Here is a 27,177-nt window from a genome sequence, read left to right on the forward strand (position 1 = left end):
CTCCGGCGCGCCGCGGAAAGCTTTACCTGCATTGATCACAGGGTTCTTCGCTCTCTGTACTTATACCTAATGGATCTGAACTTTTAATGCTAAAGGTACTTTGTAAATGTGGACCCCCTAACAATTTTACTAGTAGCTGGCATTTCTCCTGCAGAAATTCATTTTAAACTTGAATCCAATTTGATGGATATATTGAATGTGAATTTGAAACTGTTCCCAGTTAACTTAAAAAAATCTGATTAGCAACTTTTCTCATACTATTCTAGTGTGATTAGTGGTTAGCATTACAAACTCAAAGAAATATTGATGACACAATTACCACCTTGTTTTTAGAAGAAATAATATGTTTGAAATAAGAATTCGGTTAAGTTAATCTGATAAATTTCACATCGCCATTTTAAGTCGAGTTTAGGTACTGGCTGACAACTTCAGTTTATATCATTAAAAAATACGCTTCAGCTGTCTATTGTAAAAATAATTTCAATGATGTAGATATGGCTATTATTTGTCCACCTGCGTATTAAGACGGACTGTGACCGTTTGCACAATTTTAAGGGGTCGCGTCCAAGCAGTGTCTTTCAAATATTACAATCCATTCAAAGTTGAAAGGGTTGTTTTTTATAAAGAGACAATGTCTAAACAAAGGATTCGATGACCACCGATGACCAGTACCCATGAATGACCAGTGTGGGAAGGAACGTTTATTTCTCTGTGAAAGCTTGACCCCTCCATTGTGTCACCTTTATAGAATATAGATGAAGTTTCATAGTGCAAAAGTAAAGGGTCAGCACAAAGAAAGAGTATTCGGTACTAGTGTGATTTAGAGCCGTATTTTTTGCACGGCTTAAAACGGTTAAGTGAATTAATAAGAGAGATAAAAAATATCGTTCGAGCTTCCCATGCATGTATTTTTCCACCTATAATTATGTGAACTCGGCATGGACTCCTCGAGATATTTTCGTGCGCACGACGTGAAGGGCTTGCACAACTGTTCAGGCATTTCGGAGAACAGCAATGTGATAAATCGGACCCTCCAATTATTATTGCATTCGGTCCGCGAAAGTACTCACTATACTTATAGCGATTATTGACCAAAATCGGTACTTGTTCTCGTTACGTCAATCACATACCTGATCAGTACTGAACAGGCGTATCCACTCGGAATATTTACTGCTAAACTGAAAGTAAGAGAGACGATATAGTAATTACATATCCTATTTATTGATACAAAAAATATTTTAACTTTATTTGATAACTAGCTGTTGCCCGCGACTTCGTTCCCGTGGGTAGAAGAAGATGTAAGTTATGATTTATACCCGTCCTGTTTTTTTTTACATTTTCCATTGTATCTTCGCTCCTATTAGTCGCAGCGTGATGGTTTATACCCTAAAGCCTTCCTCGATTAATTGTCTACTCAACACAAAAAGATTTTTTCAATTTGGACCAGTAGTTCCTGAGATTAGCGCGTTCAAACAAACAAACAAACAAACAAACTCTTCAGGTTTATATATTAGTATAGATAGATTGAATTAATTCTAAGAATTATAATTAAAAACGTTCATGTTTATAAGCATCATTTTGAGGTTTCAAATATTTAAATAAAATATTGCTTACTCATAGACCATTTCCATAAATTATAATGTTAAACAAGAACAAAAGTAATCATGACATGGATAAAACATGTTTGCTACTCTATTCAAACAAAAGTCGGCGCTACAATGGTCGGGCTCGATATCAAATCTACTAAGAATCATATCGGACGGGCCATTAGCGATCTGCTTCACTAGTTAGTGTTATTTGGCTACTTAAAAAACGAACATGACACATTATCTGCGGCAATCCATCTCGACCGAGTGTGCTTCTCTAATTCTCTTATTTGCCGCCTGTGAGTGGGCGCGCCGGCCGACCGGTATACATTCGTACTCATAAATATAAGGCATAATTTTGTAATTATGTAAAACGGTAAAAAAACCAAGTCTAAATCGTTTGCTATCTGTAACGCAATATAAATTAATGGCCGTTATAATAAAATTCGGAGACGGCAAATGTTTGAAGCATTTTCGTTTCCAATCAATTGATGTAAGTGTTCTACTTTATCATTTAATAATAATTAGACGACGTATTTGACTTGTTAGACGTCATTACTCCTCGTGTTAAGAGAGTTGCACTCGGACTGTGTTGAGTCTAATCAAGTTAATTCGGTCGCTTAGCAGTGAAGCATATAAAACATTCTAATGAGTCATCACTCATCAATCATACGTTATATTATGGAGTATTAAACTCATTCTAGTTTTTAATAGATATTTTTACAAGATACCTATGAGTTACTTTTTAATTTAATTTTACTACTAATTTATCTCAATCATATTGAAGTCGTAAAATCAGATTTTTAATGTAAATTTTGCGAATATACCCATGAGTGATGCCGGAAGAAGATTTTCTGAATGAGCAAGGACTCGCGTGCCGTAAGCGGCGGACGATAAGTGTGGATGTTTTATTGTTTGGTAATGATAATGCTAGGTGCGAGCGGTATGAGCGAGTTCGACAATTAGGTATTAGCATTACCTTCGGTCTGGGATTGTTACGGCGGAGGCGGTGGCGGTGGCGCTATATTATAATTAAGTATAGTTTACGTATCGTGCGGCCGCGGCCGCGGTGACTTCCGCGTCGCGAGCCCTCCGCGCCTCTCGACTTCACTCAAATTTGACTTCTAATTACTCGGCCACTGCCGACATTTTATGTTTCCTTAGGCCATAACTTTAATTAATTCTTACATCGTCTGCGCTTTTCTCACGCTGTATTAAATTGTAGTGCTAAGGTTTCTCTGTTTTCAATTATTTCTATTGAATTCATCTCGAATGTTTGTTTCTTAATTTTATGTGGTTGTTATTTTATATTGCATAACATTACAATTTTTGAATACTACTCCAATAATCTGAATTTTCTTACTAAATTGCAACAGTAATATAATCTAGTTTAAATTGCCTTAATTTATAGATGCATATATTGTGGTCTATTAAATAATTATAAATCGAAGCTTACATAAGAAAATAATTGCCACCGTCCGCGCTAACTAGCGGATCATTAAAGCCACTAAAGTCAGAAGCGCCATTAATATGAACAGTGATAAATTCGAGATTAGAATCGAAATAAATGATTTTTTTTAAATAAACTGAATTGTTCTTAGATTGTAAGATCTCAGCAGTTAGCTTCTAAGGATAATTGATTAGTTTGATTTCCCTTCCACAAACGAAGTGTTTGCAAGTCAACGGTACCAAGGTTTCGTAAGCTCTTTAATTGTATCCAATAACATGCTGAAGTACTAGTCGGCTTATTAAGAACTAAATCAGTAAGACTGAAGCAGGATTATTTTTACAGCTTATACCTTAAAAGGTTCCAGTTTTAGTACGTATAACCCAAAACTACATATAAATGTGCATACTACCCTGCTAAAACTTACAACATTCGTACAAGAATCTTTTACTTTCAAGTACGTTCATAATTGGCTAATATATCAAATAAAAGATATGCATAAAACTGCATATTTCAATATAATTCAGCATGTCCAATTACATGCCTATGTTTTATTTATTTATTCTTGATATACGCAAGTGGTACAAAAAGCTAGCTTAATGCTAATAGGAATTCGCCACTAACCAATAACATGCGTGTGTTGTAATTAAACATCTTTTTGTTGTTATTCTATTGATTGTTCAGCAGAAATAACGTTCGCTTGTCTACGGATAACTGTCACTTGTTTTATGTGTTTTATTAATGTATAAATATTGTACGAATGTTGGCTTTTATATCGCTCGAAAAAGTAATAATATTCTATGTTTGTGTATTTTCGATACAACCAACGAACGTGTATCAGATTTCGTAGCTGTTGACCGAATGGCTCGTTGAACTCTTTTGTATGAAAATAAACTCCAAAAGTTTAAAGTCCTAGTTTTCTGTCTCAACTTATTGGGTTTGACAGAAATATATGACTTTGCTTCAAATACATGCTACCATAGTTGTTGTTATCGTTCAATTGGGATATCTTCATTTTTGTATTAACGTTTTTTCGAGTCTCTGGCATTAAATATAAAAGTAAATACAAAAGCATCCTGGTTAAACAATCGGCAACCCTTTATGAATGAACAAGAGGAAGACGTGCGATGTCACCCTTCTCCGAGCGGGTCGAGTGAGCGTTTGGCGGTCGTGTGGGGCGAGCGAGCGGCGCCCGGCGACGCAGCAGTAGCGAGCGACGCCGCACCCGGACCGCACCGCCGTCCGCCGCGCACTGACGTCTGACCGCCGCCGCCGCGCTTCTTGAACCTGTTCCAAATCGAACCCCAAGCGACGCTGACCGGGGAGGGTGGACCGGACACTATTGTGCACAAGTGACCCCCATTGGACAACAGTGACAACTGACCGGTACCTGACGCGTCATGCAAAACGCCTTCGGACGTTGATGTGGGGTTGCCCAGCTGTGAGCTGCCCCTCGGCGACCAGTTCTCAACTTGTTCCACAGGTATTTTCGATTATTGTCGTGACCTGTTCTTCTTGACCATTGCTCAAACAAAGTATTGAATCATTATGATAGCATCGTGGGTTGTAACGTACTGATGTATGATAGCGGACGTAAATAATTGCTGCTTATTTGACACCATACCTCCCGTAATCTGCTACTGAATGTTTATTCGCTACTGTTCACTTAAACCTGAATGAGTGTAATTCGATTAGTTTTTTTTTGTTAATATTAAACACAAATTTGTCCGGCCGGTCTGTAATGAAATTATTCCCGTTAAATTGAAGTTTTAATTTTAAGAGGCAAATATACTCCTGAATAATACAATGTGACCATAAATTAGTACATTATTATTATTATTTAACCACTTCTATTTTAACATGTTATTATTGAAATGAGTCTGAGAACTGCGATTCGAGTATCTAATGGTTTGTTGTGAGTTAAATTGAAGTGATCATCACTTTGATGGATGGCTTTATGATTGAAATGGATAATCTTCTTCTGGCTAGTTCAATATGTTTACTATCTCTGTGACTTTAACGATATAGCTGTTTTATTGTTAATTTCATTTTCCAAATGACAAAAAGCAGTAATTTATGCGTTTTATATAAAATGAATATACTTAAGAAACGAATCAGAAGTTATAACTGGTGCTATTTAGGTATTGTCACAATATATCCTATATATTTTATTTATGCTCTGAATGTGCTTAACTCACATTTCGCATTGTTTACTTTGCAACGGCTAAATGGCATGACAACAAAATATGATGGTCTCTTACTAGTTGTATGCGAGGATCATGATTGAGGTTATAATATGGTCGCGGTGGAACTAACGAAAACACGCGTATCCATTTAGTAGTGACGCATTATTTGAAATATATTCTGATTCTCGGTTGTAGCAGATAATTAGGTGGTAATATCTCGGCGCGACTTCCGCGTCGCTCGGCCGTGCCCCGCGCTCCTCAACAGATTTATAGCGAGTTTGACCGTGAGACCTGAAGCGTAGCCGTTTTTTGCCTAATGCGTTATTTATTAAAATTTGATTATAAAACAACCAAAGTTAATTTTATAAGTCGGCGTCGTGTCAAAACTTTGAACATAATACATAAATATCGTCAACTATTGACTGCTTTATGAATATGTATGCGCAATGCTTAATACCTCTGTTTATTCATAACGAGACCTCAATTTAACTAATTATGATATCAGATATGAACAAGGATGAAGTTTGATAATTGCTATGTCTAGGCTCAACGTATTATCAATGTTTTTATGTTAACAAGCAATACTACCAACTGTTTCCGAGTTTTTGCCAGTCATGCTCTTGCCATAACTGCCATCCCGAGGCATATTTAAAAACAACGCACAAAACCAAATTGTTGCTACGCGATTGTTGTAAAAACAGTCACGTAATGTTATCACAAAGACCAAAAGAGCCGCTAAAGAGCCAGATGCCTTGAGTGGTGTCCGTGTACCACGACATACATTAGAATAGTATTTTCGAATATCAAATATTGATTTTGGCGGCGGTCGTTGTGCAAACAATAAATGTTTATTTCTCTAAAAACATCGGCGCGCGACCGCTCACATTTTTGTTTAGATAATAATTGATTTTTTATTTACTCCTTGAGTGTTGCCGCACGAAGACAACGGCAAACAGCTTGGCTAAGACATTTTCTCACGGAACGCGGATAAGCAGTATCACTGTCCGCGTCCGTTATACTTTTCTTGCGAAAAGCTCTCGGAGCTAATATTGTGTGCGTCGGCAGCGCGCGGGACGCGGCGGCGACCGCGCGCGCTCGTGTGTCACACGTCAGATCAAATACACGAGATAAAATTAAAACTAATGTACACTCAACTCAAAGCTTTTCACAATCACCGGTCAGGGCAATAAATAAAGCTTCGCCGAAGAACGGGAGCAATTAATATGGGCGCGCCCGACTCGCGTGAAAGTAGCAGACGCGGACCACATGTGTGGACCGTGGACGTCGCGCGACGCGGACCCCGACGTGTGCTCGAATTTATGTTGTCAATATTACAGCCGCACACAAACACACATGCGAACATACGAGACATTATATACAAACTACATATTTAGTATCTATACACGTTAAATTGCAACGCCCGGCCTATAACACACGTTCAGCTATGCCAATTAATGGTCTGATAGAATACATTGTTATGAAGTGTAATCTTTGTCAAAAAAGAAAAACAATTTTCCATAACTAAATAAAATATAGCCAGATTTCCAAATAAATACAAGGGCTCGTGCAAATATCAGAATAACTATGATAGAAATTTCTTTGTTGATGCTGATTATCGCACATATTGTTACCAACGCGAAATAAAAATGTTAACATTGGCAATATTTATAATATAGTGTATAAGTTTATATGCTACATACTTTAAGAATAATTTAGATTCAACTTTAATAAACCGTTGCTAGTTTCACGGATAGACGGCGTGTAATAGTTTTGATTAACATATACCCAAATTAGCATATGTGGAAGCTATCAATAGGTGAGCCATAAACTCGACGTATAAGTACAGGTATACACATTGAAAGCATTTATCTTTCTAAATTGCGACTAATAAAGAATAAATCATAAAGTGGTATCATAATAACAGGCTATGGTGCAGTAAAACATAAACGGCGCATAGGTGTACAATTACTTGTATATCCAATTACTTTGAATCGATATTCGGCTGACCCACATATAGAACATTTCGCGATAGTGCCTCCTACGCATGTGAGCGACATGTCGATATTGGCGTATCGGTGATTTCAATATGGCAGCTCTGGCGCTGGGCGAGTCGCGGCGAGTGTATGCTAATACGCGCCGCCATCGCGCCTTGCCGCGGGCGCTGCCGCTCGGCGGGGCGCGTCACACTATCTATGTAACACAGTGTACACATGCTATGCAATTACCATTTTATTAGTTAGTTAGCTGCCTCCACTACTCTTGACGGAATTTCACTTAAAAACGAACGTGCATAAAACTTAGTATAAGCATCTTGTCGAGAATGTGCACCTTTGACTAAACTAAGTTTTATGAATTTGAATGTTACTTTTTAAGTACATACAGATTAAAATAAAGAGAAATAAGAACTATCTCTTTTTTAAAATGAAAAAATAATTTAAAAACTTAAAAAAAATGGTTTTCTTGGAATCAGCATAAGAACATCATGTATCACCATTTGTTGCAGAGAGACTTATAAATATCTAATTAAACCGTAAATGTTTCTTATCTATCACAAAGTAAAAAATAAAACTTGCAATTCAACTTTCCCAAGTTACCTGTCTTGTTAACGTCATATTTCTGAAGTAAATACATATATCTGGGAATATTTTATAAAGTGGGTGTTCATTGTATCCCAACATAGCGTTGTGTTTATTTAGCGTGTTCCCGAGAATCCCACGCGCAGTGTAAGTTTTTCTAGGTATGACGCGAGTGCGGCGAGGAATGCGGCCCGCAAGACCGCGCGCTCTCGCTCGCATTCAAGGGTAGGCCGGGCTCGAAACGCTCCTCATTGGTATTTAGAAACTGCCATTAATTGGATTATTTAGTTTCTTCATTTTAAACACATGAATTAAAGTGCTCCTTCTTAGTATGCATATAAGGAAGTTGGCACCAAGCTCTTTATCCTAAATATCTATCTACTATCATATGATAAGAGGACAAAGTTTCCTAATAGCTACGCGAAAGTAATTCCAATGAAACGCATTGTCATGAAGTCATGACATACTAAATTGTTCTGTCATGACATGCTCCGTAAATGTCCAATACATATGACTGACGTTTGTGTTCCTTGTGAGCAACTGTCATCTGTCTGTCTGAGGGCGCCAGCGGTAACACGCAGCGTCGCGTTGATACATATACAGTTGTACGCGGCCGCGACGTGGCTACGGGCTACGCGCCGTAGATATAATCGGACGAATATTTATTGGTGCGCGCTTTCTAAAGCCCTGCACCATCCGCCATAAAGCGTAATGCTCACGAAAGTCGAGTGACACGCGATGGCCGACGTATTTTATTGCGAGTTTCATCGTCAACATTATCGTCATATTCTAAATGTGAATAAGTCTGAGTGGCAGGTGTGCGCTCAGATTTATTACAAACTTCCTTTTAAGAAACGTCCGATGCCAGTTATTACCCGGGTAATAATTTATTAATCGTGGTAATTAAGAATAATCGGTTTCTATGGGTTACAGTTAAAATAAATTTATATTAGTTAACTAACTGCTATTATTTTCACTTGAGCATTTATATAAAATCTTTGAGCATCCGATTCAAAAGGTCGTGGTTCAGAACTTGAATGGCTATCAGCGGCACGGCGGCGATGGCTATAGTTATTCACACAACCAACAAGTCATTTGTAACAATTAATTTTAAAGCAAGTAATAGATAATTTTTATGTTCCTTGTTAGATAGGTGGGTATGATGCGGCTTGTATAACGGCACTTAAAATTTATTGCTTTCTTTTACTTAACGACTTCCAATCTCTTAAGCTACGACGTATGGACTGTACACGAGACAACCGACATGATTGTCTCCCGTCACAAAAGTATATAAAATGAGTATTACATTATACTCTCCAAATAGGTAGTATTAAATTATCTGAGCTCTTAACGATAAGTATCCTAAAGTGAATATTGGTTTTCTTAAAATGTCATTTTGAGGGTCTCAGCTGATTGATACTTAGAAATTATAGTTTTAGGTAACCAAAAGTTGTATGAATGTAGGCAGTGAACGTAAGCACATTGGTAACAGAATAACATAGAGCTTTACACTCCGTTAGGCCATAAGTAATTGCAAATACTATTTTGCGTCAAACAATTACAATGAAATGGTTGTCAATATTCCAAAGCAGTGCGATTAATTTAAACAAATCAACGGCAATTTGTATTCAATTTTATAACATTAATGCGCACCTAATAATAATCATATTATTAGCAATCACGGGGAACGAACAATGTTACTGTGAGTCCATCACAATACGCCGCGCAACCAATCTTGACACTTGCGTGTTTAATATTCTTTGATATTATTTAAACTGGCATTTTCGATACGAATCGGTAATTATAATTTAAAACACGAAATGTGTCAAAATAAATTATTTTTTGTAATTAACTGGATACGTGTATTTTGTTTTAATCTCGCTTAAGTTTTACATAGCAGTAAATAAAACAGCTAAGGAACTATAAAATATTTTTTTTAATAAATATGACTGTTTAAAAGCGTTTATTTGGTAGGTATGTAAATTAAAAAAAATACTGTAGATACTTCAATAATACCAACTTAGCTTAGACATGATTGTAGTAACGTAATTTGTGAATGAAGGTTACTTAAATAAAACTCAATTTGGTAAAAAATCTTAAACTCATTCCAAAAAAAGGTTAACGGGCCATTGTTCAAATAGAATATAGAACCCGCCGTGGATGTAGACTGTTAGATCGCGGTATAGCAGCGCTCGGTCGCAGGGCGGGCCGGGGTTGCCGCGTACCTGCCGAGAGCGTGTGAAGTCCGGCGCAGGCAGGGGGTGCACGCCACAAAGGAATATTCAAATGCGCTCCTGGACGTGGCTCGCATGAATGTGTATTACCCTATGACCATATTATTTTTAACATGCAAAGATAATGGCTCATCGGGGCGATTCTTAATTTTTTATGCCTTTCTTATCGCGACCCTTTATTAATACTCGCAACGCTTGAGGGTTTTTGTGCAACCGACGTCAAGTTGTCATTAGGGCTAAAAATCATTAATTATGTTTTCGCACCGGTGTAAATATATCTCACCTGAAATATAGAAACTTAATGCTTGAAGCATTGACGTAAATTAACTGATTTGATCACAACATTAAATGTTTTTAGTTGTTTAATAACTAGCCTTAACGGTAAAAACATGAATAAATCATATTTTCTCGTGTTCACAAAAAATAACTAAATACCGGCAAACGAAGTTATTAATAACTAGTTTTTTCAGTAAATCAATATTTTATGTGATTATTACATATCCGTTAACACTGATTAATTATCGCAGTCTGAGGTCCATAATTTGCGCGCACAATTAGTTCCCCGGCGTTAGATAAGGTTCAAATGTGGTAAACAACAATAATGAATAATAAACATTGTCCCGTCGTCCATAACCGGTGGTTATGGCACTTACCCTGTAATTTGGCAATCAGTTACGTGGCCGCGCCGAGCTATTGTGAGCTGCACCACGCTGACATCGGGAGCCTGTAATTTTGCGGTTACTCGCAGGTGTTTATGACATTATAGCCGCGGCACAAGATTAAACTTAAATTAATACACTACTTAGAAGAGGACAGTTAGATTTTATCAATATCGTAAAAGTTTTGTAAATGTCAAGGTTTACCTACTTCATTTAATACCGTAATTTACATATTCAATTTTAAGGTAAAGTTTACGTTACATAAGCTGAATCATCGATATTCTTTTGTATGATTTTGAGTTGTTATTTTATCTAAGGTAAAAAAAAACTCTTGTACTTTAATTATAATAAATAAGTAATTTGTGTATTTTAGCGATTAATCTACATCATTGTACGCTAACGTGAAAAAGATCGCTTAATCTCGTCTTGTAAAAAAATATTAATTTATTCCGTTACTTTATAAGGCCATCTGACATGTAAGTTGTCTTCAGTGATTTCACACGGTGAGCAGTGCACTGACCATTGTCTCCCCTATCATTAAATAGAAAATTGCGAACCCATCCATTGTTGTATTTTCAACCCTTTCTTTGGCCTGTGTCCATGATGCTACGGCGGGCCGCAGTAATATCTCACAGTTTTGACAATCGGCCGGTGGGGAGACATTCATTGTTTCGCAGCATCCGAGGGTCCCGCGGTGAATTTATGCTCGCCTGTCATAACACTGTGAATTTACGCATTGTGAATTAATACAGCGATTTCATCAATAGACAACCTTTGTTTTTGGGTGTCGAGCTTACGTAATGTATTAGGATATGTCAGCAAACAGTAATATGTAAGTGGATACTTTAAACAAGACAATGGCCACTCATTTATATTGTGCCAATATTTGATAATAGAAACCGGTCAGCTATGAAATGCAGCACGATATAGGCATTAATATACCTACTCAATATGTAAAGTAGCCACGTTTGTTATACCAAAATCAAATCAATAGTTCTTAAGCAACTTGATACATTTTTGTAGTTGACTTAATACATTCAGCATTTAAGAGGTGTTAGGTCATTTTATTATATTAGCACACTAGCTAGTGGCTGTAATATTTAAAAGGTTACTAAACATTACCGATACCAGTGTACAAAGTTCGGATCCATTCTTAGTAATTGGGTTAAATATAAATTTATTACGGTAATCCCAGTCTGCAGATAAATAATTATATTTAACATGTTTTATAGTAGTGCGACTTAATGTTTTCTTGAATAAATTACGTACCCACAACATATGATTTATGGGACAGTGAATATTTACATTAAACCTATAGATAGGTACAATTTATTGCATATATACGTAAAGTTTGCCTCTCAGCATTTCTTGTTTACACTCAATACTGTAATTTCATAATTCAAGCGTTTAAATGCATAGCTTTTCGTGAGCGAACGCAAAAAAGCGCAGAGGCTCGCTGGAACGGCGATTACGGCCCTTAAAATAACATCTTACGTTTAAGTTAATGACAGACATACCGACAAAATGCACTTATAATTGCTTATACAAAGAGTTTTGGTGAAAAATTATCATGTATATGGCATTACGGCGAGGCTCTCCCACGTCTTCGAGAGGAAGTGTTTTGCATCTCCTACGTTTTGTACGAATCTTTTGCATTCATCTAATTGCTTTGCCCTCTAAGTTAATCGAATTACACGCGAATATTATTCAACTACTGTATTCGACTCCAGATTGCAATCGTGCACTAATACTCAAGAATTAATTAATTTATTTACACTTCATTAATAAACATCGGTAAACATGAGAGCCAAGGGCGCAGGCTGCTTTGCCACATTAAATACCAATATTACACTTCGACTGAAGTGTACACAAGATTTGTGGTCACGAGCACTGCCGAATCGGAATCTTAAAATAAGAGGTGACAATCATAAATTTGTTGATTTGTCTCTTACAATACATTTGTTTACATAGCCTATACCTAGATATGTTATAGAATTAAATGTTTGTTCTATAATAAACTCAAAGATATAAGGAAAAGAGTAATCTATTCCTTGCAAGTACCGTTATTGGACTCTTATTGGTATATTGTAATAACGAAAGTACATGTACGCACTAACAAAGTGTCTTTGTTTAATCTCGAGAAACCCATTATGTGTATGTCTTATTAAGCAGCTTGCCTGCATAAACATTTCCTATTTATCAGAAGTGTCTGAACGAGATTATTTATACCTCGGTTCCTAATTCGTATAACTATGACACGCATTAGTCTGACAATGTAATCTAATATGAAAGTTATATTTGAATCAAAGCGGCCGTAACGTCAAACCGCAAAGTTTTTCAATGTGTTCTTTTAACTACACCGAACAATCGATTTCCATTATTTTCTGTTAATAAAATAAAGAATCACTTGGCTTTTATGTTCGATATCTTAAAGCTTCTGTACCTTCTTATTCATGAATAATATTAAAAGTTTTTATTTGATTAAAATTTTCAAATCAAAACTAATACAAAAAGATTCCTCAGCCTAATATTAATTAATTATTTATGCGAATATTTAGAATGCTGACAGCTAAAGACACACGTTGTGATAAACAAAATTAAAAATAGCCATTATGTAATGTCGCCGATGTATTTTATGTTGGAAACATTGCATAAGCAATTAGCAGGTCTTAGTCGTGGACATACATCAGTAACAGTAGCTGTGGGCAGCGCGTACGGCGATAAATTCCCGCAACTAGTCGGTGGTTACTAGGCAATAATCGACGTTGCATATTTGCATAATTGTGCCCACTAAGTGTCTGTATCTACATAAAATTGCGTCTTTTTCATGAGCCCTCTATATTTAACCGTGATGAAAACAGCTCCGAACAAAATATTTCCTCTGAACCCATGGTCCTTAATTACTATTTAGTTTGAATAATCTTCGACGTCGATCGCATTATAATGACGGAACCATCTTATTAATATCATTAGTCATTGGACATATTATTCTGATCATCGTAAGTAATAAAACTTAAACTTTATGAAGTATCTTTGAATATCAAATAACAGATATGAATCTAATTAATTATTACGTATTCCCACTGTAGCTTGACTAAGTCTCATCGGAGCGCCGTTACCTTAACTAATAGCCTTCTTATTGGTCTTATTGACATATGAACAAAAGAGGTTAAAAACCAAAAAAATATCTTTAAAGCATTTTAAATTAAGTAACTGATATGCTAAATGGTTCAGTATTTTCATTCCACATGCATATTGATTATGCCAATATTGATGTGCGCAGGGCGCGAATGAATATTTATAATAAGCTAAATTGAGATGTAAATAACAGTCGACACTCATTAACAAACTCTGAGTAATCAGCCTTAGTGGTCATCTCACCCGTGTGTTAGTTTAAGTAAGCTGAATGTATATCTACTAGTTGTTAGAACTTCTTATAAAAATAAACTTAATAGAATCAATATGTCAGTGTCTCACACAGCGCTCATTTATGTATTGAAGCGGTACTATTCGTTATATATTATGTGTTCAATGACATCATAGCAGGACATGCTGTAAACGAGAACGGAAGATAAAAAAAGTGTAACAGAAAACAATTTTATTACAGAGACATTTCCGTTCGGTTCGATCGGAGATAATTTTTAATCTTGAGACCTGAACACAGCTAATCTAATTAGATTCCAACTAGTGGAACTAGTCGATAAAAACGGTTATGAAGTTGGAATGGACGCCGCTACCGAGCGACAATTATGTGTAGATATCTGATTGCTAGTGAACACAGCTTTTATGATTCGATGCTAAAACAACCACATAGAAATACAGCTTATTACGTCTCGTTAAAGGCAACTGTTATTTTGCACACATAATAAAAGCGACGTAGGTATCCGAGTCTAAGTATTTACAAATTGAATTAAAATATAAGTAACAAAAACAACATTGCAATGATAGTAAATTTATTCTTACAAATGATTTCGTATTAAGTTATTCCAAATTAATATAATTGCATCAGAACGACTGGATAAGTGCATTTGGTGTAACATTTAAGATTGTGTAGATGCAATGCAACAAAGTATTTGTTAAATGTTTACGCATCCACAGTAATGGATACAGCGACTGGACGCGCGCGCTGGCTCCGACGTCCGCGTCTGCTTGTACTACTCTAATGATAAATGATTCTGGGGATTGCGTTTCCTTAAGCACCTTTTGCATTTAGGTTCACTTCAAGGCTCTTAACAACAAACATAATTCTCGTGTCACTATTAGTTTAGCTAATAACTGTACTCTACGCGAGCGAAAATAATAATTCCTTTACTTACTGTTTTTAGCTTTATAAATATGCAAATTAAAATGTGTATCTCTTTTTGCGGTATTTAAGTTGATTTAGGAGTAATAAGGAATTATCTGTTATATGTAATTTTTGTTGAATCTAGTTATACTTCATATAATTCTCGTTGGCATAATTGCATTGTGAAATGGTTGAACCTAGGTGGTGCGTCGCACGGTCGCGCCCGAGGGCGACTCGGACGGATAACGGAGCGCGAGCCGTGAGGCTGATTTATCGTGGACATCCACCGAACCTATCCGATTTGCATTTAGATAGCACTGCGGAGCGGACGCGGGCGGCGGGCGGCGGCCAGCGCAACACCGTTTTACTCTATCGCACGTAAATTAACTATGAAATTATCTTTATGCAAAAAAACAACGACCACATCCATTTATTTCTAAAATTAGTTTATTACTTACTCATTGATAGCATTTCATCAAGTTCTCGGTGCACCTAAATACCACAGCTAATTATTTCATTAATATTCCATATCCTGAGAAAGTTTGGTAAAAGTGTATTAACTAATCGGGGAAGACATTTATTCGAGTACCTAAATCTATTCAATAAACTTGGCCACTACAAGTAAACTGGTTATAGATCATCATTATCATTATGGAGAGCAAATTTATAATCGTAACGATTAACTTATCAGTTTGTCTAATGCGTTTTTGTCGTGTTACCTAAATAGTTCAATTAACACATTCCTGTAGGGCTGTTACGTAGTGGCGGAAGGCGCACGATGACGGCGCTAGGTTGTTCAGCCCGCTCGTAAATTATCTGCCTCTGCAATTAGCAGGCGCCGATTTGGCGCATTTTACGTTTCCTTTACTAACCGGTAAACATTGGTCACACTCGTACATACAGTCGCTCTGGTATTATAGCGTTTCAGTTTCAAGGTAATATGATGTCTGTCCTTTGCGATATCGGACTTGATATTAGTCGCAGAGATCATAGTTTATCTGGTTATTTTTTTGCTAATAAACACATTACATTGTAATCCAATACATTTGCTGTATTTCAATAACTACAATATTCTTAATATTGGCGTATAAACAAAGGTTATTCATAAGGCCGCACACACCTATTATGGATTTCCATGTTAGCTGCTTTATAAAATGCAAATGACGCTGCATACAGACATACGTATTAATCGAAACTTCGTGTATAAAATATGGTGTCAGTGGACGTTGCTAAATGTTTTACAAAATGGAAATCGCAATTCAGACGGGTTGCATGTGTGGCGCGCAACTTATTGCAAATTTTCCTCGTGAGAGCATTTAATCTTTCCGTCAAACAGATGTTATCCATTGCAACAAACCCAACCACTCTGGGGCGTAAAAGGAAGAAGCATACGCCCCTAATTGCGATATATCCACGAGTATCTCCTACAATATGTAAATAGGCGTCCGAGGTAATTAAAAGCTTATCTCGCGCCCTGCCATCGCGGCCTCGCTGATTGCTTCGTAAAATGATTGACATGCTATTTTAACAGTGTACCGATAATGAAAACGTTCTTGCACAGTTAATTCATACTTTATTTATTGTTGACAATTACTATTTGCACAGGATAATTGATCGCGTTCTCACAATTGTCAGGTTGCTGACGAGTTGTTTGCGATTTTTTTTAAGCTGTGTAGCCGCGAGGCGCCGCCCGCCGCTGCTCCACACAGTCACCGGCACTTACGAGTCCATACACATTTTTTTATTATTTGTGTCACTTTTTTGTACAGAATTCCTGATAAATTATCTTAATACGACAAATATTTACATTCGTTTTACAAAGCTTATTGACTTGTCTCTCGGCAGGTACAGGTATTTCTTAATCGTTTTAAATAATATTTTTTAGGCAGTGGTTAGAACGGTTTTAACTATTAACTGCTAAACGAAGGTGTTTACTTAGCGGTCCGGGCGAACGTTCTGAACTAAGAATGGAATTTGTAAATAACTCATAGCCTGAGAGGTAATAGGTACAGTAAGACATCAACAAGCTAGTTTTATCTCCTAATAATATATTTGATTGCTCAATTGTTCAGTGTCGTAACAACATCTACAGTTCATCTGAGTTAAACAATGCGATAACAAATCTGAATGCATTAAATCAACATTGCCATATTTCCGTGGGCAGTGTCGCAGAACTTGTAGATCTTTTGGGAATAATGGCTTCGCGGTTTAATTATAGTCGCAGGAGTATAACATAATCGGGCATAAATCACGTTATATAGATACCTGCCAAGCACAACCTGTTTCAATTCGCACGGCACAATGCGCGCGGTGTATTGTGCGCCTGCGCAGACCACGTCGCTCCTAATTTATACCTTCATGGTGATTTAACGACAGCAGCCGAATCTATCCGAGAATATGTATCAAAGTTTTTACTATTGCGTCTCTAAAGAATAAAATTCATTTGTAGTGTCATTTATAGGTTTTTTATTCGTGAAGTTCGCATCATGAAATTTATAGATATGGTCTCTTTGTTCAGTTGGCCGGTCGGTGAGTATCACGTTTAGCACACAATCGAGAGCATTAACATTTCCATTGAAACGTGCAGACTTTAATCAGCCGATACGAGTCGCTCAGCCCAAACATGACTAACTGACAGAATTGCGGCGCGAAATGAGCTTCACTTCAGAATCGGGTTTCATTCTTTTTGAGATTACGACACAACGTTCCCAACTTATTATTTTACGAAAGACTTTAAGATATTAGTGTACACACTTTATATTGTTTACAGATTTATAATGCTCGTAGTTCTGATTTATAATAAAGGCTCTCGAAGCTATTAAGTAACGCCTTCTCGATGAACATGGACCACACACGGCATTCAAATTAGAAAAGTCAGACAAAACGGAAACGAAGCATTTATTTTGGGTTTAGAGAGGAGCGCCGCGGGCGTTCCTTCTCTCTACACTCGTAACTCTTCTAATAAGACACTTTACGCGAGCTTAACTAGAGCTTAATGCGTGCAACTTCGATTGTATATATCATTTTGATTTGTGGAGATACCGAAACATTTGTACGTCCCGCGTCTCGACCGTTAAGACGATTAGTGTAATAATTTTTGTGTGACCGTAGTCGGTTAGAAATATTCTCGGTTTATTTCTTTATTATTCCCAGATAACATAATATTTACCTACCATTTAACTTGTACGCTTTTAAAACGGGATGTTTATTTATTGTTAAATGGTAGTTACAGATAATTCGTTTTAAAATGATCGATGATAAGTGCTTGGTTATGTTTTTGTCGTGTACGCCGGTAATTGCGAGCATACTCTTATGCGATGCAGACAGGCGCAGGAGGCGTTCAATGCCGTATCTATTTCCGCACTTCCCCTCGTAAATGTCTTTTACATTCAGTGTGCTTGTGTGTGATCATTAAAGCTGTACTTTGTGTTTTGTCTAATAGCGTTGAGTCGTGACTTTATAAATTTAAGTGACTTACGTAAATTTGATTACCGTGAATATTGTTTTACTGCATCTCGGTGGTTGTGTGCAAATCGTTTTGTATGATTTGATTTAATGTTATAGCTGAGTCCATTCTTCCTTTGCATTTACTTGTCAACTGTCACTTCTTGCAGTGATACGCGTTTCAGTAACTTCACTTATTCCTTTTGTTAATGAAGTGGGTATTGATCGTGATGTCTGTTGAGCGCGGCGCGGCGTCCCGTGTTACGGCGTGTCCCACAGCCGACCGCGCGCAACACAAAGGACACTTATAAACGCGAGTTAACATCGCATTGAATCGCTGCCGTCAACCTACTAAGCGTTGTCACTCAACGGTCACTCAACGGTTTTACTAAAAAGAAGTATGAATAAGAATTTTATGTGCCATGAATTAAATTTATTTTAAATCAAATGTCAGATTTTGAATAAAATATAGCCAGAGAGAGAAGTGAAGTATACTTTTAAGTATTTAACTGTTATTATTGTAAGATGTCTGTTAAAGTAACGGTCTTACATGTGAATAGACTATAGACAATTGAAATAATGTTATAATACAATGATTATTTATGGCACAAGTAAATAAAAAAGACAACCCTAACAAAACGTAATCGATGTGTCAATATCACCCCTATTATTACGAAACGGAACAACAAGTTACAGTTAAGTTGTGTGTTTAGATAAGTAATTAAAACAAGCACGTCTAACAATAATTCAAATATACCGAAATCCGTCATTGTGACAGGTCGGTACACAACGGCCTATTGTCAATTGTTTAAAACCAATAATTGTAAGTCAGCGCGTAATTATAGAGCGACGTTAAATTTTCTGACTTGAATGCTACTAGTTACGCAGACAGGAGACATGACTTATTTAGTGCCCATGTTGCGTTTCCATCTTTAATCTGCGTGGGCGCATATTTCTGAGAAAACATTTCTTGTTGGCTGTACATAATGCTGCCGAGAAAACAGAAGTAATAATGTTGGCCATACTTGTACGGTGAAGAACTCCGTAAATGAATCATCGCATATGCGTTCCTCGTCAACTCGCAAAAAGAGGTTTGTCGAAAATGCTTCTCGTTTAGTTTTGCTCCGTGTGGTTCGTCCGCGCGCTGCTCCCTGTACTCATCCCTTATTTATTTATACTGGTATGAAGAATGTACATTTTTTGTGCTGCCATAACAGTGTGCGTTCAACGCTGCGACAATCCGAGGCAGCGAATTCTTTAATTGACAAAATGCAGCGAAGCCACATTCCGCCTCCAATCGTTAGCTTTAATGTGGGAATACAAAATGGATGATTAATCACACATTTAGACCTTTGCTTAATATTAAAAGTGCTTTGAAGGGTTTTAATTTCGGAGCTTTCTCCTGCAATCTTGTTTTTTTTGGATTAATATAGACACTTGTTATTGCTTAAATTCAGTACAAGCGTACAGATACTGTGAGACGTCCAATTCAAACATGTTTAATACGGGTTTCCTGCTAAGAAGAAATGTCTCTGTTTTAATGGAGATAAAGAGTTTAACTGATGTTTATAGTATTATTTAGCAGTAGCTGGTTGGTAATGAGTCGTTAGATTCTAGTTTCTCTTATCAATGATGATAAAACATGCGTACATTTGAGCCGCACCCTGCACTTTCCCTTAGAGGTAGGTACTGCACCTGCCGGGTGAGCGAGGTGAGGCTGCGCAGCCTGTTCCGCCGCTAACGCATGACTCAATATATCTGCAATGCGACGCGAACCTTTATGGATACCTACGTGAGGTTATTGCATATGAGACAGGTTAAATAGATCCATGTGAAAGTTTTCCGCCCTAGCTTACTTAAAGCTCAACTTTAGATCTTTAAAAAAAAAAAAATTTAAATGTTTGTAATGTGCGCTTACAATCTGTATCGGCTTGCTTAACATAGGAAACAGTCGAGTAGTTCCTTTATCTCGGCTTCTCGGATTTTAATTAAGAGATTAATAATTAAGCAAGAGCGAGTGGCAACGACCGCAGAGGATAAGCTCGGCAGGCGGGCGCACGCAACCCTACGCGACATGCGTGCCGCTCCGTTACGACACCTACACCAAATTTTTCCACATGCCCGAGCAGCAGATAAGCGGCGAGCGACGGCAACGTGTTATTTATTAACGAACCGAATGATCGATAGTTGGACGCGTCACCGGACGTGGACGTGGACGAGCGCCGCCTTTCGAAACTCGCCGCCGCCGACGGATCGTTTCTCTGTACATCGTAAACCTCCAATAAATACATCCCGCAATGTCTCCGAATCGACCGAGCACGAAATTCATATTTCGTGAGACTATTTCATAGTCCATATTTTGCCATGCATAGGCAATGCAACTTGTCTTGGTTTGTTTTTAGATCACGTAGTGTGATTTCAATAAGTATACGATATAAACGTTCTATCGTAGGATCAAGAGTTTGTAAGTTGTCTGAGAAAAGTCGTGCACGCAATGTCCGTATCGAATGCATTGTTTGTGCTGTCAAGGCTTCTTCAACCCTTTGCTAAAGTCATCCGTTCCGCTCTAGCATATGTAGCGTCGTGACAGCTGTGCGCGATACTTTCTAATCGTTCCATTCAATACCAACATCAAACAAATACACAAGGAGTAGGCAACTTGCGAAACATTAAATGGCTTGAACAATTGACAACTAAGAAGAAAGTTATCAATTAATTATTTATATATCAGTCTGCGAAACAAAGCTTCATCAAGACATAACGGTTGCGCAACTCAATTTGTGGTATACTAGCACTTTATCTAAATTATCGTTTCTAGTATGAGCAAACGTAAACAAACTCGTATGTTTACATGTATCGATTCGAGGCAAACGTGATAGGAAACGATCGGAAATTCGAGGTTCAGCTGCACAGGGCAGGTTAGACCAGTCCCGGTGGCCTCGCAAGGACCCCAGCAAACCTGTTAGATTCGTTGCACGATTTTTACGTGCGCACCTACCGGAATCTCATTCACGTGGTGCAGGCGCGCGCTCCGCCCGGCCCCCTGCGCCACCGCCTGCCAGTTAACTCGTCAAATGACTCACGCTTCGGCTGGTTAAATGCCAGAAGCTGGCTTTTCCAGTTCTCTGATCCAATTCGCACATTCTATTCTTGCTTGACACTAAAGCGACATTCTGTAACCTAGGTTATACATGGATTGGCTAATGGTGTGATGTGTTGCCATAAAAATATTCAAAAGGAATCGACATTCGTACTATGTTATGTATTTCTCATTTCGCTTTATTAGTACACTTGTGAGAACTTCGGTAGCTTATAGCAGTAGATCAGAATGATATGAAGTTTACATACTCGGAGTTTTGGGAGAATTCGAGGTATACTATCAGCAGCCCGAGGTCCGGATTGTGGGTACACATAAGTATGTCACATTTCATACAATAAATGCCAAGATATATTAACACACCAGGAACAGGAATCAGGTAGAACTACGATCCGGTCAAACCCGTCCGACGCGTGCTTCCAACATTTTTTATTTATTTGTCTGCATCGTCGGATACCGCTGGGCGTGACGTCAGACGACCTAAACTGGTTAGCGAGGGAGCAGGGATTTGCCTCGTATCCTTCCGGTTCTGCGAGTGGTTCAGACCTGTTCTACATCAGGTTGCGCGGCACCAGGCGACCCGGCCGCGTGACGTATGAGTACTACGGTGAACTTGCATAAATTCACCCGAATTAGACAACGCCCCTGCTTACGTTCAACGCCCGTTCGGATAACTAGTCATTTCACTCTCGCACCAGACACCAGCAGCGCTGACTCATGCTCTGTGTGCGCAACAATTAGCAAACGTAGCGTCACATTATGCGACGACCGTCGCGAGTACCATCAAAGGTCAGTATCCGTACCGAAATGGTCACGCCTAATAACTGGTTCGTAAGTTGTAGTCGACTCGTTCGTAAACTACAGTGGTTTTGTATACCAGTATTTTACGTTATGTTTACTCGAATTACTACACCGTTGAATGAACCTCTACGCACTCTATTGATTTGGGTAACGACGAGCAGCTTGAATGATTTTAAGACATAAAAGTAAATTGAAGTGTTTTGTTGCAGAAGACGTAAGGAGGTGATGGAGGTGAGCGGGGAGTCGTGGCGCGCGTACTACTCGGGCGAGCACCCGCTGAGCGCCGCCACGTCCGCCGTGCTGAGCGCCGTGGATGACCAGCAGCAGCCCATCGAGTACTACAAGCTGCCGCCGCTCGCACAGGACACGCACCTCAGCCTGCATAAGGATGCTAAACTTGTTGATGTCTGGCCGTGAGTCCTCACTACTTCATCCCTATATTATTGCTACTTTTTCTGTTTTATCAACTATGGCATCCCTGGATTTCGTTTTTATCTAATTGATTACCTTGTCATCTCATTCTCTCGACTCTAGTGTGTTAACATTTATCACTTAACTAACTGTATCAAAAATTATAATCTGCTTAGCAATTACGGATGTCACATTTAAATGAAATACGACTGTTTTAAAATATTTTTGTTCGGTTTGAATTCAAAACCAAAACTATTTTATGCAAATTACCTTAGAGTATAGATAATTACCTAATATTTAAATAAGATTGTTCTGTTAAGCATACCTATATCAAAACTAATTAATAATAGCACAAATATGTACTGTGTAGGTACGATACCTATTTAAAATAATCGAATATGCAAATCGAATCCCAAATATCGATATCTAACAATCAAATGGAATCGAAAAATGATCGCGGAAAATCAATCGTCGATTCTCACGGCCGTACATCAAATTGAACCTTCGTGTATCGGAGCAATTATCATTATAATCGCCAAAATTCGTGACGCGGTGAATACGGAATGAATTCGCGTAAAATTTATATGTAAACTATGATAATATGCAATCTTTTTGTAGTGGAGTTTTTGTGCCTATTGAGAGGCAGGCGGGGTCGGGGTTGTGTGTGTTGCTCGAGTCTCACGGACGAGTACACTGAGACAAGACGCCGCGTGGCTTCCGGCCCCAACGAAAGGTGTAAGAATAACAAATAATAAAAATGTTAATGTTCCACTCAATAAATCATATGTGCTCATTTGAATACCTATGGCGGGATTAACGAAATAGCAGTTCGCAACTTCGGTGATTCCCCTCTCCGCGCACACCTCACACCGCTTGTGTATTTAATTCGCATATTACCATATTTTTGCTATTTAACTCCATTTGCGATGGAAACATGTGTCTATTTTAACATTTAGGAATTCTTATTGTAAATGTCAATTTATATCAATATTTTTTGTGCGATACTGATATGCATTAACGATTTACTGAAATATTACTAGATAATTAGCTAATAGGTACTTAAATAGAAGATTCGTTAAAATATCCATAAATTAAGCCTGAACTCGTAAAACGAATAGACACGTATTTAGAAATTTTACTAACTGATTATAAATACAGTCAGTGCATTCAAAGTATTCCCATAGAAATGCGACCCCGATCAAATTATACTCGCTCTTTGAAAGAGGTTGTTAACAGCATCCTTTGAATAGCGGCGAAAAATGAGCAAACGCCGTGACACATTCTTAATACAAGGAGTGCATAATGTTAACTTGACCCTATACAGACCATTTAACTTTTATGAACGTTTTATTATGTTCCATAAACACTAGCTATAATGGAAACTAGTTTTAAATTCGTGAAAATGTTAATATGTGAATTAAATGTTGAATACAAAAATGCATCTCTTTTTTGACGTTGAATATGTATAACTTGTATAGAAATATCGCTCTTTATGTAGGCTGTGCACATGATAATGTGGAACCGTCGAAGTGGTAACAGCCTCCCACGTCCCCACACACGACGCTGCGCCGAGGGTCTCGGGCCTGGTGCTGGTCGCGCTCCCGCTGCCCGCGCTGCCTGCTGCGCTCCAGAATGCGTCAGTCGGACAGCTCCGTACCGCCTGTCTTGCCTGTCACTGTTTACGGGAGTGCATAATACAAATAATGACAATAGACGGATGTGGATGGAAGCGGCTCACATTGACAAGGACGCCCAGGACTTGTCGCGAGTCATTGTCGGCACGCGTCCCACGCGCCGGTTCAACGCGCGCCGCTATTGCTCATTCATACATTCAAAATTATAACGAATGCTCTCAGTCGCCCGCACCCATACGCGCGTTCTGTGTCTACGAATGCGTTTGTATGCTAATAGTTCAGCGCCAGTGCATCGTCAGGTTTGAAGCACACTATTTGTTGTCTAAATCGCTCGTATTATTTGAATTGAATGCTCGATAGATGTAGAAATGAACTAGTTCCGTCTGTATTTCTTCGAGATTCGATATCGTAGGCGTAAAAGTGTTTCGTAAACGCATTGCGTAGTGCGCGGGCGCAGCTAACCACATCTAAGCAAAGGACTACGCGGATGTTACGGGTATTAAATGGAGACGGCGGCTATAACCATTAATAGTTGTCGGAGGCTGTCGAATGCTAACGCTAAGATTAGCATAGAAACGCGCGGCGGGATGCCTCTAGGGAGGGCCTCGCCCTCTTGACCCTGTCACTGTTCGCACTTGCCGTACTAACGGGAAGTCGGTTTCTCCATGCTAATGTACCTAACTTATTTTACGACCTAATGATAGAAATTACCTACGTATTTAATTACTATGTAGGTAAGCAGGTAATATTTACTAAATGCAACTTAAGACTGGTTCTGCAATCATGTAGGGAGGTAATTTTTAGAATTTCTAAGAATATTTTCCGGTATATTTAGTTCATAGTAAAGGTAAAGAGCTAAGTATAGAACTTAATATGCTAAAGATCAAAATGAATAGTGTAATTTAGCGAGCGACTCAGCACATGCGCCGTCAATGTCGCGGTGGTTTAACAAAAACTCAGGGAGTTGGAACCGTGTGACCCATTTAGGACTAGAACCGGTTTCCTCTTGAAGGTACATCGTTATTGTTAGAGACACAGTAGTTAATGCCATTCAATTCCCCTGGATATAACGGACCCTCTTATGAGGATAATGTATAAAAAGATGGTAACATCGTTATGTCGCGGTCATCACGTAGCGAATATGAAAACCGGGATTGTCCGGCCCGTCTTGACCGGCCGACCATTATTTTTTGTCTATTCTTTATCATGCGAATATTTCATATTGGACAGCTGCGTAAAGAAATGCAATTATAGTCGTTAGATGGCTGAAGCCGAACGTCTAGCAAAGTGCTGGACATTCGACATTATTAATATCGTGCTAGGTACTTAGTTAATTAGGTTTAGGGTAAATTTTCCCCGTGAATGAATCACTAGAGACAGTTATGTGTAATGAAATGCCCGATTTAATGACTTAGACAAATGGCGAAATCGTTTTCAATTAAAGTTTTTGATAATGTATTAGTTCCGTGAGAAAAGTAGCAATAAACCTACATTTAACGAATGATATATTCAAATAGAATGAAATTACGTCGGTCGCATCCGCTGCAAGCGCCTCCCTCGGCTCGTTTATCGTTCGGTAGATTGTAATCAATTCGTCAAACGATATAAACTGTCGCCGCTTCAGATTTTGATGTAGATAGCGACCGCTGTGCACATGTAAGCTTATTAAGTTGTTATCAGAGATTCTGTTAAATATATGATCAATTTCAGCATCCATGTAGAGATAACAGTGCCATATTTGGAATCAATCTAAATAACATGAATGTAGAAACAGCGTGTTATTTTAAAATGGATTTACAGTTTCGTTATACAGAGACAAAACAACAATCATGATATGGCAGCCAGATATACTGTTTTTGTATTAAGTTTTTTCAAGAATTATCCTAAAAAAGAAATGATATCCTTTGTGATAGGTAAGAGGCATTTCGATAAACGCATTGAATGTATGAGCGCGAGGGTTCCTCGCACCCTAAGCACCGTATTGTCGGGATCTCGTCATGTGTGAAAGGGTGTTAAGTAAACATTGCAAATAATTATAATGGCAATTGCATCCAAGCGACTTACCGATGCAGCTTTGATAAGAAAATTTATATTTGCATGCAAAATGTAGCACACAGCCGCTAGAGATGGAGCTCATTCTTACCTTTTATTACGTTTACTGTTATGTTAATGTAAGCAACATGACACTGATATCAGATTAACAGTTTGGGAAATCTATTCCGCTACCTGATACAGTGTGAGAGGTATCCTGGGGTACTTTACATTCAAGCTAAATTGTATCAAACGTTTGCTATATTTTCAACTCTACATGTTAGAACTGGTTTTTGTATTAATTCATATTACCCTCATTAAATACCTATATAAATGCTGTTTTACAGTTTATATTCAACATAGCAGAGGCAGAAATACTCCATTTGCATACCTAATTAAATAATGTACAGCTTTATATAGAATAAGAAGATAAATGCAATTCATTTCGAGCTTTTTCACATTTCACAGCAAACTCGCGCACTTGCTATTTACTTTTATGATGAGTTTTTTTCTTTCTACGGAGATGATATTAAGAAATATATATTTTTCGAAATATTTTTATGGGCTAGTTATAAAAGAATTCAAGAAGTCTTTAAATTATTATAAAATTCTTAAGATCATTCCGTCAAAATTATTTAGGTTTATAAACGTTTTGCATTTATTGTTTAAATAAACTGTAACCTAACGATTGTAACGGAATTATTGATACTTGGAATGATATTTGAAGCACCCAGAGCCGCGGGGCCCGAAGCGTCTCAGCTGTCAACGAAGCGCGCTTTGTCTCCT

At 37.9% G+C, this 27,177-nt stretch overlaps 1 protein-coding gene across 4 annotated transcripts in view; it reads left to right on the forward strand.

Annotated features, from left to right (window-relative positions):
• Positions 1-27,177, forward strand: part of LOC113496334 (protein grainyhead) — a 91,511-nt gene that overhangs the window by 31,463 nt on the left and 32,871 nt on the right. For all 4 annotated transcript variants that reach the window (XM_026875499.1, XM_026875498.1, XM_026875500.1 and 1 more), the window contains one exon: positions 22,525-22,728. In XM_026875499.1, coding sequence (XP_026731300.1) covers positions 22,525-22,728 — 204 coding nt within the window. The remainder of the gene's footprint in view (positions 1-22,524; positions 22,729-27,177) is intronic.

The sequence above is a fragment of the Trichoplusia ni genome, chromosome 8 (genome assembly GCF_003590095.1).
Source record: "Trichoplusia ni isolate ovarian cell line Hi5 chromosome 8, tn1, whole genome shotgun sequence".
Lineage (NCBI taxonomy): Eukaryota > Metazoa > Arthropoda > Insecta > Lepidoptera > Noctuidae > Trichoplusia > Trichoplusia ni.